The sequence below is a fragment of the Euprymna scolopes genome, chromosome 36 (genome assembly GCF_053919585.1).
Source record: "Euprymna scolopes isolate OS-2025 chromosome 36, ASM5391958v1, whole genome shotgun sequence".
NCBI lineage: Eukaryota > Metazoa > Mollusca > Cephalopoda > Sepiida > Sepiolidae > Euprymna > Euprymna scolopes.
The window spans coordinates 53,960,185-53,976,725 of record NC_136517.1 but is presented as its reverse complement, the minus strand read 5'-3'; the positions used below and the strand labels follow the sequence as shown (position 1 = coordinate 53,976,725).

At 33.2% G+C, this 16,541-nt stretch overlaps 1 protein-coding gene across 1 annotated transcript in view; it reads left to right on the top strand.

Annotated features, from left to right (window-relative positions):
• The window catches only part of LOC145260489 (uncharacterized), a 55,662-nt gene extending 42,392 nt beyond the window's left edge, over positions 1 to 13,270 (top strand). Inside the window, exons 8-11 of the mRNA XM_080118600.1 lie at positions 2,590 to 2,734; positions 6,060 to 6,142; positions 7,985 to 8,144; positions 11,815 to 13,270. Coding sequence (XP_079974726.1) covers positions 2,590 to 2,734; positions 6,060 to 6,142; positions 7,985 to 8,144; positions 11,815 to 11,960 — 534 coding nt within the window. The 3' untranslated portion in view covers positions 11,961 to 13,270. The remainder of the gene's footprint in view (positions 1 to 2,589; positions 2,735 to 6,059; positions 6,143 to 7,984; positions 8,145 to 11,814) is intronic.
• Positions 13,271 to 16,541: the final 3,271 nt, after the last annotated feature.

Sequence of the window (16,541 nt, the reverse complement as noted above, 5' to 3'; positions counted from 1 at the left end):
AGAAAAGAAAAAAAAAAAAAATTTTTTTATAACAACAACGAAAGGATTTATTCAATTGCATGCAATGTTTGATAAAAATGGAAGAAAGTTGAACAGTGTCCAAGTGAAGAAGGAAATGTAGAAAGTTATTATGGGCTGTCAAAGGTCAACCAGCAGTTATCTTCAGGTGAAGATGGTCAATGCTTGAGCATCCAGTAAGAAGGAACTTGATATGAGCAAGTCTCTCATCAGTTATTTTTAGGTGAAGATAGTCGCTACTTGAGCATCTAGTGCACAGAGACCGAAGAGAGAGAAAGGGGATATCTTTCCTCATTGCTTTTCAGGGTTTTCTTTGCTAACTGTGATTCTCAAAGGCGCTGAAATAGTTCTTCAGGGAACAGATGGAATCAATATACCCTTCAAGCTGATTGGTCAATGTGTAACCAAATCACCTAGCAGGGAGAGTTCACTGTGAAAGATAACTAGTCTTAATTTATGACTGCTACAGTTTTAACAGCACTACAGGCCCCTGGGCAAAGCATTGTACTGGGATCTCCTTACTGAAACAATCACTTACAAAAGCAAAAATGTTAGATTTAATTAAATTAAATATATCTATGGTATTGGTGGTTAAACATATTAAAAACATACTCAGTACAAAGATTAGTTTAACAATATTTGAACAATTTAAAATGAGCTTAAAAAAACGCGACAGTTTCATCATATAACTTACGTGCTATTTTCATCCTCCTTAGAGCCACATAAAGTATATAAAAATAATATAGAATTTCTCTAATAAAATGTTCAGTTCAATATTGTTTTTCTAGTTATTAGTAAAGTTTAAATGTAGAAGAGTTATATAGAAGTTATTATGGGATGGATTATCTTTCATTAATCGGTCAAATATGTTATTATTGCAAAGCTTCTTTTAGATTTGTTGGTTGATTCTCTCTGCTTGGTGATCTGCTGAAAAGGTATGAATCTGGACTCTGACTACATAATGTTGTCTCCAATTCGTAAATGAAAACTAAAAATCTATCCACATCACTGTGAATCTAGTCACATGACCAAAATTAGCCAATCATTTGATGTAATACATCAGTCACACTCATCCTCAAAAAAGTACACGCCACCATTAAATACAACACCAGTTATATTTTCATTTTGCTTTCGTTAAGCACCATTCAAGCTATCAGTCACTCACTATCTAGATTTATCCTCAATGTTCCCTTTGACTAAAATGTTTGACACTGCCTGGCTGTCCTTCTGTTAAGTCTTTAGTGATCACAGTTGTGGGAATTGACTGTGTCCATTTGTCTTGCTTGATGCTTTTGGGTTTTTTCCGTATCTTAGGGTGCCTGGCTTTCTTTTTGCTGTCCAGTCTTAGGTCTGTGTAAGTGTTAATATACCCCTTGCGTCTTTCAGTTTGCCCTTGTTAGAAAATCAAGTTTTGGGATAGCCAATTTCACAAGTAGAGTGTCTCACCTAATTTGCTGGATTTGATCTGGCTTTACATTGCATATCCATCTAATGATTGCCTTGTCATTTCTCTGGAGTATGACAAGTGAGGCCAACACTCACTGTCATATGCCACCATGCTTCTTATAAGTTACCCTTCATAATATTAGGTTGACCCAAAAAGTTTGTAAACACTTGCAAAATATTTAATGCAATTGTTAACTGTTTTTTGCATTTATATTGTTGTAGAGATCTTCATCTTTCTATTCCAGATGGAAATTGATAAAATTGAGCTGCGAGTTTTGATTCGTTACTGTTGAAAGCGAGGTCTTTTGACCAGGAAAGTGATTTGTGCTTCTGAAGGTGAAGGAACAATTGCATATGCATCGATCTCAAAGTGGTACAAGCGTTTTGATTCTGATGACATGAGTCTTAAAGATAAGCCTCGTTAGGGACGGCCGTAAAAGTTAGATGATGGAGACTTGCAAACCAGGTCGGACATTGCGCCTTCATTGAACATTCGAGAATTGGCTGGTGAGCTTAGACAAGTTTGAAGAGCTGGACAGCATTAAGGTTCTTCCACATTCAGCTTACAGTCTTGACTGTGCTCCATCAGACTATGGCCTTTTCTGCTCAATGCAACACTTTCTGAAGGGCTGCTGATTCGACTCATTTGATGAAGTTGAGGAAGAGTATCAAGAATTCTTTGATTTGAAGCCAGCTGAATGGTATTTTGACTAGATCCAAAAGCTTGCAGATCGGTGGCAGAAAGTCTTGGAAAATTATGGTCTTTATTTTGAGGATTACTTTTTGTTTTTTTGTCATTATTTAGCGAGGAAAATTTATTTTTGTTTTGTTAGTGTTTACAAATTTTTAGGACAACCTAATAATTGTGATGGTTCAGGATGTTAGGATTGGAAGAAATTCTCTGAACTTTTCTCAAGTTGTCTTGACTTTGATGGTTGAACTTAGGTCACAGTCACTTCCAGCACGCAGCATATCCTCTAGGTAACAAAAGGAGTCTACCACCTCAAAGGTTTCCTTGCCTATTTCAACTTTGGTGTATTAGCTAATATTTTGGCTAATTTATTACTTGCTTCGAAGTCTCCACCTCTTGTTTTTGTTTTCGACTTTTTTTAATCCAACTTACAGATTCTGAATCCAAGTACTCGAGAAGAATTGCCAGCTGGGAAGGAAGGTGAAATCTGCCTGAGAGGACCAAGCGTGGCCAAACAATTTGGGAAAGCTCGTAATGAGAATGAAAGGATGCTTTTGGAAGATGGTTGGCTCAGAACAGGTCGGTTTATCTTGATTGCTTTTTTTTCTTTTCCAAACAACTTTCCCTTAATAAAATTTCTGTCTGTGTGTGTGTGTGTGTGTGTGTGTGTGTGTGTGTGTGTGTGTGTGTGTGTGTGTGTGTGTGTGTGTGTGTGTGTGTGTGTGTGTGTGTTCGTGTTCGTGTTCGTTCTCCCTATAGAAAAAAAGATTAGAGAATCTATATAAAATGTTTAAGTGTATTCTTATGTCAAAGTTACTGGGCAAGATAATGAAAGTATTTTTGAATCCATAAATGCACTCTTACTTTCATGAAATCATATTTATAAAATTTTTGAGGAAGGCAATGGAAGTGGTCCTAAATCTCTAAGTGACCTCCTAACCAAAGGGAGTTATGGAAGTCGAACTCCTTTAAAGCTACAAATATTTTGAAAAAATTTATATCATATGTATAAGATTCTCCAGGAAGACAATATAAGGGATCAGGAATCTTTGTTACCCTGTATGTGCTAAATATCTACATGCCCCCCCTCCCACCTCTAATTGATCCATGAGAACAGAACCTTCTTAAAACTTTAAATATGTATATCCAATTTTTCTTATGAGTGTTATTTTAAAAGTTAAATCTCAGAATTATTTTGTTGGGAAAACATGTAGTTTGCAATTTCTATTTACCCCCCCCCCCGCATGTTCCCCAATTCATTTTTTATCGTATGAAATTATATGAAATCAAAGAATATACTTTTCGTTTTTACTTATATTTTATTACATTAGTAATAAAATATTACTTATATTTTATTACATTAGTAATAAAATATAAGTGATGAATTTTGGTATATTTAGTAGGCAATATCTGTGTTTCTATTCCTATTGAAACTTTAACCAGAGGGGAAACGTGAAATAATTTTATTATATGAATAAAAATATACATGAATTTAGATCATTAAAGACAGATACTCTCTCTTTATTGATCTCTATACACCTAAATTCATGTATATTTCTATATAATAGAATTATTGCATTTTCCCGTCTGGTTAAAGTTCCAATAGGAATAGAAACACAGGCATCTATAAATATAAAAGCGAAAATGTATGTATGTATGTATGTATGTATGTATGTGTGTTCGCTTTTTCTGTGTGTCTACAAAAGGCTTCTTTCAGAGAAGCGGTCGGTCGGTTCACAACTTTTTAAAACTTTTTATATCACATATAAATCGTAATATCTCACAGTTAACAACGAAGCTCGCCTGTCTATTTAATTTGCTCGATTTCAGGAACATAAATATTCAACATTTGTTGCTCACCGCATGTGGGTTAGTCTTTTTCCTATAACATCTTGGGGGAAAAAAAAGCGTTCAGCAGTAAATGAAATCCCACAGTCAAACTTGACCTCATTAACTCATTAAAACGAGCACCTGCTAAATACAAGTAATTAAATAAATTCAAACGTGTTTCCGTAAGCATGTCGCGGTGGGGCAATGGTTAACGTCGCACAGTGTTTTTTTCACAACTTTGCCTCAACGGTTCAGGTTCGATCCTCATACTTACTTTTTTTTTTTAACCCCCCCACACACCGCCAAACACCCGGGCAATGCTGGGTACCCCTCGCTAGTTACATATTATTCCAAAATGCTCTTGCTTCTTGACAATAACTGATGTGTTTCCGGAAATTAACATTCAATTTAAACATTTCCTACATTAATTCCAACATACATGACTCTCATATGACATTCATAATTAGAGAAAGTGGTTATTACTTTCACTCACTAATAAATATGTCCTACCACTCTCTCATTAATCACCATGAATTCCTCTTCTTCATTTACTTTATTCATTTCAGTTCATTGTTGTTTCATTTTCATATTTTGTGTCTATCACTAAACAATACTTCCCTCATGAAATATGCACTGCTCCATCCAGGTTTGAAAGTTATACGCTGTTCTGATTGGCTGGATACTGTCCCATCCTAGGAATACTTTACATTTTACAAACACTAAAATAAACATGGCATCTCCTACGTTTTTTTTTTTTTTTCATTAAAACCAAAGAGTTCAATAACAAACAATTTTTTAACATAAAATACTTTTACTGTTACACAAGTTAAACTTTTAGCACATAATTTTTATTCTCATATTTATTATCTTAGTTAATCTTTATGTCTACTTCAACTTCTTACACATCAGCATGATTGTATTCAGCCTTGATAGTAAGGCATGCTTACACTCATAAATCTAGACATTTAACAATAGAAATGCTATTAAAAACTAAAGTGTGCTAGATGATTGAATGACCGATAAAATTTTTGTATAAAAGTTATACTGTTTTTTATAGGAGACTTCACATGAAGCATTAGTATATGAAAAAAATTGTGGTGCTTCTCCAGATTAAATCCAATATCTAAAAAATAAAAAAAGTTACACAACAAATTTCTATACTTACTTGTTAGGTTAAAAAAAGACCATACACCAAATTTTACATAAATTCATCCAGTATTTTTGTTTAAAAAAAAAATAAAATCAATCCTCATGCAAATTTAGGAAGCCATTCTTAACATGGGGATGGGATGGCTTTAACACTTCCCTTGCTACAAGTAAAGTTTGTGTTATATCCCTTGATCATCGATCTTAATAAGGTCGAAAATGGTTGGCGACAGTTTATTTGATTTTATTTGTTTAACAACAGAAATCCTGGATGAATTTGCATAGTTCATGATGAATTAACTTTTTTTTAACCTAATAGGTAAGTACAAAATAAAGTTTTTGTGCAATGTTTTTTTTTTGTTGTTTTTTTTTTTTTTTTTTTTTTTTTTTACAAACAGTATTACATGTAGAGGTTAATCTGGAGATTCACAAAAAATGTAAATGAGCAAATTCAGAAAAAAGATGAAAGTAGGAATCCAAAGTAAGAATCCACTTGTTAGCATTTTTTTGTATTGGTATTACCACATTTCGTAAAGAGTACTTATATTTTTTGTGAATAGTTATAAGAGAATCGCTTTCAAATGATATCCCTGGTGCTACCAAATCAGGCTGTCTGAAGCTTACTGACCTAAAATGCACCAAACATTGTTGTTATTGTTCTTTTTTCTTTCTCTATTCTGAAATGTCAAGAACAAAAACAACAATTTTCCTCTACAAAACAACCAAACCAAACATCATGAATAAATATTTGAATATATAAAGAACTTGAAGTATAATTTTTTTTTTTCCCAAAATGACTGGATTCGGAATTAAACAACCAAACCAAATAAATGATATCAACAGCCACTAAAGTTTAACACTTTTCCAAAAAAAATAAAAGATACAAGGCATTGGTTATGTTTACCAATTGAGGTTCTTTCTATTGCAGGCGACGTTGGTGTGTGTGATCCAGATGGTCATTATAGAATTGTAGACAAAATAAAGCCACTCATTAAATACAAAGGCTGCCAGGTGAGTCAGTATCCCTCCTTCTCCACCTTTTTTAATTATTTTTTCTTAAGATCTTCATTCTTTTACTCATCCTGTTGCTTGAAAAAAGCAAGGATGAGGAGTTACGATTTACCCAGTTCCAACTGCAACAAATTTAAATCATCATGGTCACCATCATCCAGTTTTTGTACAGGGTAGAACAATAAAATTGTCGCATTAGAAAAGACAACATGATTCCATTTCTGTTTGTTAAAAACCGGTTTTCTTGTTTTGTTAAAGATCATTTACTAGCTGGCCAGTTGTGTACAAATCCCAAGAGTGATAAGAGCCTTCTATCATGTCTGAAAGTGACACAATGTTCAACAAGCGATGATGCACTGCTGTACAATTTATGCCCTCTATCGATCCAAGTTATGACAACAGGACCATTGCCAGCACCCTTAAAATGCATCACTGAATTGCCATAAATAATAGGGATATGCCCAGAGTGATAAAAGCAAAGTTTCCAGTTATGGTTATGGTCTTTGGTATGGTTTCAAGTGAGGGCCACGTCATACCACCTCACATCTTCAAAGTCAGCTTGAAAGTTAACAGCAAAGTGTACTTGCATATGCTCAAGAGTGTGGTTATCCCCTGATGCAATCAGATGGCCACTGGCAGACCCGGCACCAGAGAGACCCAGGCTTGGCTTTAGAATGAGTGCTACGACTTTGTACTCTTCTCTCACTAGCCCCTCTCCTCTTCCGACCTGAACTTGCTGGACTACTTTGTTTGGTCATAAGTTGAAAACCTCACCACATGACCTCCTACAACCTCAAGCCTAACACGATCACCACCATCCACCAAGTATTCACCGAGCTCCTGCCAGCGCATGTGGAAAAGGCATGCTCCCAGTCCCGGATTTGTATCAAGGCGGTCATTGAGGCTGAAGGCGGCTACATTGAGTAGATGTCAGCTCTACTACATAATCAAGTTCCTGGAATTGATTTTTTTTTTTCAATAAAAGTTTTAAAATAATGCTATAGTGTTGTTTTCTTTAGGCGACAAATTTATCGTTCCATCCTGCATTTAAGATGTTGCGAGTATCCCAAACTCCAGTGTGAGCAACACCAGGTAACATCTTACATCTACTCTCCATGGGGTTTGATCCATAAAGTTAATAACAGTTGTAAGTAGTCAAGCCAAGTTTTCTTTGGTCTTTTATACAGCCTTGTGCCTGTGGTAATAATACGGCACAATCACGTTGACACACCAGTTCTCACCAGATCATCAAAATTAAGCAACGTTGGACCTGCCCAGTGAGGTGACGATTTGGGAAGGTGAGGCGCTGTATATACCGCGAGGTAAAATAATAAGTTGGGAAACTGGCGTGGTCTATCCTTCTCTCGAGTGTAGATGGGCCTCTTTTTTTTTTTTGCATGTTTTATTTTTAATTGTATTTTTGACACATCATATTCCAAAAATCACAGACATGAATCAAATAGTTTATTTTTATAAAGAAAATCATTTTTAAGCGATTGATGAGAATTCATAGTCATTATGACATAAATCTAGTAAGTATAAATTATTGTATAGTTATCTCCCTTGTTTCTTGATAGTTTTTTTCAAAATGAGTTACTCCCTGAAAACTCATAAAATTAAATTTTCTTATTTAAAAATAAAACTACTTGACCAATTCACGTGATTTTTTGAATATGATATTTTTGTTTTGTCATGGGAAGTACATCATACAAACTTTATTTTTGTTTTTTAATATTGGAGAATTCTGGACAAGAACTGAAACTCTACCCATGATATGTGTGCAAAATTCTGCAGAGATTTCTGAAAATTTCAGTTATTCTAACCTGATTTTTTTCTCTGCAGGTTTCCCCCGAAGAAATTGAAGACTTGTTGCTGAATCATCCTGCAGTGTTAGATGTTGCTGTGATTGGGTTGCCTGATGGTGAGGCTGGAGAAATCCCAACTGCCCTCGTTGTGAAACAGAGAGACGTAGATGCAAAAGAACTACAAAATTTTATAAATGGTAGGCCACCTCTTTTTAAGATTTTTTTTCTTATCCTTATGCATGTACGTATATATTAATAAACGGAGGGGGGGGTTTAAAGGAAGGGAATAAAATTAATTCTTTAAGAGGAGATTTATCGGGATAATACAAAGCTCAACAAATTGTTTTGGAGATTATATAGAAGTCAATAAAGAGAAATGAAGGTATAAGAAGGGCATAGTAATATATATGGATTTATTTATTTATTTAATAAGGGTATACATCAATTAGGGGTGTTGGGTAAGTGGAAACTCTTTATACCATGGTATTTTGAAGCCTACTAATGCTTCTCATCAGAAGAGAAGAGAAGATATTAAATAACATAATAGGTATGCGATGTCTAGGAGAAAAATAAATTATTGAAGCTGTTTGGGGGAACTATATGACCAATAGGATTCTCCCAAACAGTCTCAATAATTTATGTTACTCCGAATGTAGTCTTTATACCTTCATTTTCTCTCTTTATTGACTCATATTAGTAATAAAATTAAGCTGATAAATAAATTGTCCATAAGAGAAACCCATCAGGATAAAAAGCTCTACCTAATTAAGAGGAGCAAAAAATAAGTTAAAAGGATAAAGAGTAAAGTTACATTGAAACCTTATTACAATATCAAGTCAATAAAGGGTTATAGAAATGAAAGGAAGACACCTGTTTAAGCCTTGTCATTTCAAAGGTAAATGCTTCTCGTCAGAAGAGGAGACAAAGCCGGCAAAGATGAGGGTAAAAAAGACAACATCTATTTTAAAAATATTCAGATTAGAAATGAAAAAAATTGTGCGGGGGAGGGATAATATGATGGATACAAAAGAGAGAAGAGAATGGAAGAAACAATAAAGAAAATAAAAATTTTTAAACATTTTTTTTTTTTTTTCAATTCAGAGCAAATTTTTTCAAAACCAATTTTTTTTTAATTTAAAAATAGTTAAAAAAAAAATTTTGTTTTAAATTTCAAAAAATCTTTTTAAAAAATATATATCATTTTATCTCCATCAATATTTATTCATGGAGTCTAGGATGAAAGCATTCACAGACTTAACTTTTGGTGGGTGACCAAGAAGATGGCACTATCACTGGGACCCTTGTGAAACAGTAACAAATAATGAAACCTCCAAGAATATTCCAAGAGTCTTGGTAATTTTCAGGAACTTCATTGACTAATATTTAAATCTCTAAAATAACTGTCATAATTAAGAGAATATAAAAAAAACAGAACCCCAGTTGAAAAGAGATTGAAGAAACTTTTGCTAAAATTTAACCAGATTGTGATGTAACACTTTTGTCTCCATCAATATTTATTTAAAACTAACAGGGCTACCTGTTTTTGCTCAGGGCAAAAATGCAACATATCTCTCTTAAAATTTCTATCTCATTGATATCTTTCTCACTCTCCCCCCCCCACACTCCTCTGGTTTCCTTTCTCTCTCTCTTTCTCTCTCTTTACTCTTCTTTCCTGCCCAGCCCATACCTCTCTTTGAATATGTACATGCACACAGACAACTTATTTTTATAGATTCCTCAATAAATGAAATAGGATAAATTCAGTATTTTCGCCTCTTGTTTGAGACAGCCTGATGCACATTCACTTTTTCTTCTGGTCCACATCAGACCTTAATTATTAGTCATTATTTTTAACCTTAACTTATATTTTAAGTTTTTCTATAATTTCAAATCGAACAATTTTTTTCTTGAAAATTATAGAAAGCGTTTCACTTGGATTTTATTGCTCCTTTCTATTGAATTTAACATCCTAATATCTGTATTGTGCACGGTCCTTTGGAACAAACACTACACCTTTCTAAAAACCTTTTGATATGTATGAAAATATATTTTATGCACAAGGAGCGCTAATATGCAATTTTTTCGTAAGGATTTTTTTTATCCAAGAACCCAGAATCAGATTCGTTTTTCAGATTTCTTTTTCAGAGCCTCCTTAGATCAATTAGACATTGAAAACAATTCTTTGGGTTTTCGATCCCCTGACAAAAGGAGGGTGGGCCTGTAAATTCACCCTCGTCTGTTCCTCTGTCCACATTTTTCTCAATAATACACCTTGGAATTTTTTGCAAATTTTGCACAGACATTAAACATGATATGAGTAAAAAAGTAACCGAACGGATTTTCCGGGAAAACTCTGATTCACCCCCCCCCCCCCCAGGTGTCTTTGGGGTTAAAATGGCTAACACTGACACTTTTGTGCTTATAAAAAGAAAATTGATGCCTTAGATTTTTATAAATCTTTCTGAAAAATTGTAACTAACTGATTTTTATATAATTTTGTTTGTCTATACTTCGCGATAACTCTTGGGTGTGCCCCAAGGGCTCTTTTAGGGCTAATAAAAACACTCCATTTTGGGGACTATTTTACCATATTTGTCCAAAAGGTTTTTGTGCATGTCTATTTAGCAGTTTTGCATGGTGCTGAACTCAAATTTAAATATGTTAAGGCTTTGGGGGCTTTTGTGGCTAAATGGGAGGGGTGAGGCAAATGATGGATTTCATTTCTTTTTTTGCATGGTGCAGAACTCAAGTTTACATATGTTAAGGCTTAAAACTGCACCGCTTGTTAATTTTCATCAGGATTTAACGTGCCCTGGGGACTTTTGGGGCTAAATGGGGTGGGGGTAAATGCTAAATTCAGTCATTTTTATTTTGTCTCGTTCACTGTGCACTCATGGTGGGCCATGCATGCTTCACTTGTTCTTTGTACAATTGTAGTAGAGATCCCTAGATGTAAAAGATCTTTCTACTCCAGTAGTTTCTTCCCCAGAACCGCTAGACTCTGGAATTCCATTCCAGGTCCCTGCTTCCCCAACAGTACTGACATGCAGAAGTTCAAGTGTAACGTGAACCGACATCTTGCTGCCCAAATCCCTACATAGTACTCCAGTAGTTGTTGCCCCTGATAGTAGCCCCCTACACCAAAGTGGCAATTTGCCTTGTTTGGGGTAAAAATATAATAATAAAAAAAATTAAAAAATTTTTAATTTAATTTATCCTATTTTATTTATATTTTTAAAGATTTTTTAAAACTTTTTTTTTTTAATTTAGATGCTTTTAAATTTTTTGGAAAAAAAAAAGTGTTTTAAATTTTAAAAAAAAGATTTTTTAATTCTCTTAAATTTTCAAATTAAAAAAAAAATATTTTTAAAAATTTTTATTTATAAAAATTTTTGAATAAAAATTTTTATACTGACCTCGTGAAAATCCATCACCTCTGTCGAATGTTTTAGGCAGACATATAAACATACATGCATGCATACATACATACATACATACATACATACATACATACATACATACATACATACATACATACATACAGGTGAGATTTATATTATAGATGGCATTTTAAAACATTTAAATTTATTTTGTGCATATTGTTATTACTTGAACATATCATCATGATTAATTTATAACTTTTCTTTCAGGTGAAAAAAATAAATTTCAATGGTTTAAAATGCTCTTTCTACAAACTGATAAAGACTGATAATAATAACGCTGCAAACATTTATTTATCGATCAGTCTGTGACACATTTTTTTTATTTATTTATTTTTTATTATTTTTTATTTTTTTATTTATTTATTTTTTTCTGTGACACTAAAGCGTTGTTTTTTTATTTTATTTATTTTTTTTTTTTTTTCAGACCATTGTGCGTCATTCAAACAGTTACGAGGGGGCATTAAATTTCATCCAGAAATCCCCAGACTTCCAGACGGTTCCATATCCAGAAGAATGATCAGAGATTGGTTCATGGAGTTCCATTCAATTCGTGCCCACCAGGCAAACTAAATGGACGTTTTCTAACTCAATTTACCTGTTTCCTTGATCACACTTTTCTGTGTAGCGTGTACTAACATCTTTTTTCATGGAGTCAAGGATGAAAGCATTCACAGACTTAACTTTTGGTGGGTGACCAAGAAGATGGCACTATCACTGGGACCCTTGTGAAACAGTAACAAATAATGAAACCTCCAAGAATATTCCAAGGGTCTTGGTAATTTCCAGGGACTTCATTGACTAATATTTCAATCTCTAAAATAACTGTCATAATTAAGAGAATATAAAAAAAAACAGAACCCCAGTTGAAAAGAGATTGAAGAAAATTTTGCTAAAATTTAACCAGATTGTGATGTAACACTTTTATCTCCATCAATATTTATTTAAAACTAACAGGGCTACCTGTTTTTGCTCAGGGCAAAAATGCAACATATCTCTATTAAAATTTCTATCTCTTTGATATCTTTCTGACTCCCCCCCCCCCACTCCTCTGGTTTCCTCTCTCTCTTTCTCTCTTTCCACTCTTCTTTCTTCTCTGCCCAGCCCATTCCTCTCTTTGAATATGTACACGCACACAGACAACTTGTTTTTATAGATTCCTCGAGGAATGAGTCAGCATAACGAAATTAACTCATTAAAAGCAGTTACTTCCCTTTAGTTAGTACATAATCTGTCTGGGAAAGCACCTACCCACCGCTGACAAAAATCTGCACCCGTTTAGGATCAAAGAATGATTTTTTTTCTAAATTTTAAATATTCATTCAAAGCAACACTTATCAAGAAAATACCAACTCCGTAGGTAGTTGTTTTGTTGTTTTTGAGACACGCGCACACACACACACACACCTGCTTTTTATATTATGGATTTATTTTTATTTTTATCTTTCAATGAATTATTTTTTAGGGGAGCACTATTAAAGATACTGAGTGGTGCATAATTATGGCAGCTTTTTTTTTTTTTTTTTGTAAAAAGAACTTCCATAATTATGCGCTACTTTAATATCTGGGTTTTTTTTGTTTTTTGGGGGTTTTTTTGTTAAATTTAAAAAATTGCTAAAATTTAGACAGTTTCAGTTTTGTTGCTATCTGAGAATTTGTGGGGACCTACCCTCTAATTTCCATACTTTCCTAAGTTTTTTTTTTATACAAACGATGGTCGAATGGTTCACATTAAAGTCTTCAGCCAACATTCTCATTATCAAACTTTCGTCCTTTTACACAGCTGGCAAAAGAGTCCGATTGTTGAAATTTGATGGTTGATTTCCTTCTTTGTTTGTGAAGTTTGTATCAAACCAATTTTAACTTCATGAAAAAATTTTCAATTTGGATTTTGCTCATTTTATTTCTTTCCTACACCAAACATTTTATTGATATCACAAAATGATTGTGCTGCAATCTAATTTTCTCAAAATGATAGAGCATAATATAATGAATGTCGATACGATTTTTGTTATGCAGTCTGAAAAGAAAACAGGATTATTTTTATGAAACTAATGAAACAAACCACCAAATTGTTATCCTTTTTGTTAAACAAAAATCAACAATAATCCTGTACCAATTCGATGTGGATTTGTTTTGTTTTCATTTTAAGTTATTCACAATATTCTAATATTTTTACATGCTATTGGTGTTGATAAAGAGTCAAATTTACATGTTAATCAAAATAGTTTGTAAATCAGAACAGGTGACTCTAAGTCCACAGCAAGCAGTGTAAAATAAAAAAAAATTATTCTATTTAAAAAAAAAAAAGAAAGAAAAAAATCAATGTTTCATAAAGTAATATAATTTTTTATAATACTAAAAATGAATTCAAAACAGTGAAACAATAACATTTTATTTATTATTTTATGCTAAAATAATTAAGTATAATGCAAATTTTTTATTTGGTACTGTTTGCTGCGGACTTAGTCAATTGTTCTTCTGATTCACCAAAAATTTAATTCTGAACCTTTATTGAACTGCTGCTAGTAACAGACCTATCTCTTTTGGGAACCAAGAAGCTTGAACTATTATTGGGGCCCATTTTGGAAGTAGTAACTGTCGAGAAACATCCAACAATGCCCCTTAGAGTGTTCATACTCTTGTAAACGACTTCAAAGCCCAAATGGTTGAAAAATATTACGGAAAAAGGCCATAGAGTGAACACTTTCCTATACCAATGAAAGCAATAAAGGGAATTTTGAAAATTAACAAATTAAATAAAAATGTGAGGGGAGAGATGTTTGTATTTTTTCCTGATATTTCATTTTCAGACTGTTGGATCATTTATACAATAAACAGATGTATATATAAACATGGTCTTGTTAAATATGTCTAGTTAAGTATGTCTAAAACATTAAAAAAAATTTCAATTAATTTCGTATTTTACAATTTTCTTCATTTATTTTTTTTTATTAACTTAAAAATGATAATAAAAAGTGGGTTCTTATCAAGAATTCAATCATATTAAACAAACAAAAATATAGAAAAATCTTTATGGTGTACATACCCATCACAGAACGAAAATGTCATATTCCCAAAATCATATAAATTGATCAAATGTTTTTGTTTTTTTACTAAGAAAATAAAATTGTTTGAGGAAACAAGGATGGTGTGTCTCGATTCACCATCTTTAAATAAAGGGAGATAAATCAATTCGATCTACAGATAATAGAATCAGTCTTTTAATAGCTACGATTTATTATTAATCCATAAAAATCCTAAGGTATGATTTTCTATATGTTCTATAATAGATGGTGGTGAGAAAGAAAGACAAAACACAAGATGGACCTTTTGACTGATTGTTTTACAATCATTTATTAAACTTTAAAGAAAGTTGTTTTTAGTGAGGAAAGATTGTCACAGAGAGAGGATTATTGGAGAGTGAGATGTGAGTCTCTTGTGAAAATAATTGGAGCAAATTTTTCCGCATAGAAATTATCATGTAAAGTGATATCACAGTGAAGAAAGATGGTTATCGAAGCTAAGCATAAATCCCCCTGTGAAGATAACTGAGGTGAAGTTGTCCACGTAAACATAATGTTGCTGTGTGGAAATTATCATGCAAGTTGTCGAGAATCCGTGGCCTTGCAGTCAGGGTCAAATTGGACGTCCCCTTATGAGAGTTACGGTTTCTGACTGACAAGGGTTCGTTTGGCAACGTTGTTGCTCCTCAGAATCTCTCTGCTCAGCAAGCCTGCACCCTGCTTTATATCAAGAAATCTGGCTGGTGCTCAGCTCCCATTGTGACTTGTTCTGATTGGTTAGGTCAAATAACCAATGAAACTGTAGGTTTCTAACTAATCAGATTTGATTATTTTTGTAGAAATCATTTTTTCTGCTCCAGATAATTTTTGTTGCTGTTCGTGCTGTCAATTTTGTTGATGCTACTGTTATTTTGATCACTTCGAAAGGACTCCATCAATTTTATCTTATGTCAGGTTAGGATAAAACTTAATAAATCGGAATGAGATCTTATCAATGACTATAACACATACATGCTTTTAATGTCTTGTTTGTTACAATAAAGCCACCATGGTGGGGATTCTATATTTCGAATAAAGTTTTCTATTCAAACTTATGTTCTATAATGAATAAAGCGTATGGTGACAAGAAAGAAACAGACAAAACACGGGATGAACCTTTTGACTGATTGTTTTACAATCATTTATTAAAATTTAAGGGAAGTTGTTGTTAATGGGGAAAGATTGTCAGAGAGAAGATTATTGGAGAGTGAGGCATGATTCCCTTATGAAAAGAATTGAAGTGGAGTTGTCTGCATAGAAATGATCATGTAAGAGGATATCACAGTGAAGAAAGATTGTCAGAGAGAGGGTTGTTGAATAGCTACACAATTCTCTTGTGAAGATGGAGTTATCCGCATAGAAATTATTATGTGAGATGATATTAGGGCGGTGTTTGATCGCATGAAGGCTATCATCGTGATAATAGTTAGAGCAAGACTGTAAAAGTTTTGCTGCTGGTTGTTGAGAAAATGGTAATGATGGCATTGCTGGGTGGAAATTATCATTGTTAAATTGTCAATAACTCTTGGTCTAGAGCTGTGGGTCTGACTGACAAGGATTCGTTAGGCAACGTTGCTGCTTCTCCAAGCCTCTCTCTGGGTGAGCTTGTGCTCTGCCTTATATTTAGAAGTTTGCCAGGTGATTGGTTGAAGTTGGATCTTTATGACCAACCAAACTTGGACATATAACCAATCAGAATTGATTATTTTTGCAGAAATCGTTCTTTCTGCTCCTACTAATATTGATGCTGTTACTGTTATTTTGATAACTTCAAAAAGGCTCTATCAATTTTGCGTTACATCAGGTTAGAATAAAATTTAATGAATCAGAATAAAATCTTGGCAATGACTGTAACATATATAAATTAAAAAATTATCAATTTACATGATTTTTGGAATATAACAATTCATTCCATGACAGATACGTACATCATGATTTGCATTTTTTTTTTTTTAATTACATTGAATTCTGTACAACGACTAAAAAGTGATAATAATAAAAAAAATGATAAAAATAATTAAAAATGATAATAAAAAAAAAAATGATAATAAATGTAACGCTAAAAATCCATTGGTAATTCCAAGAAACT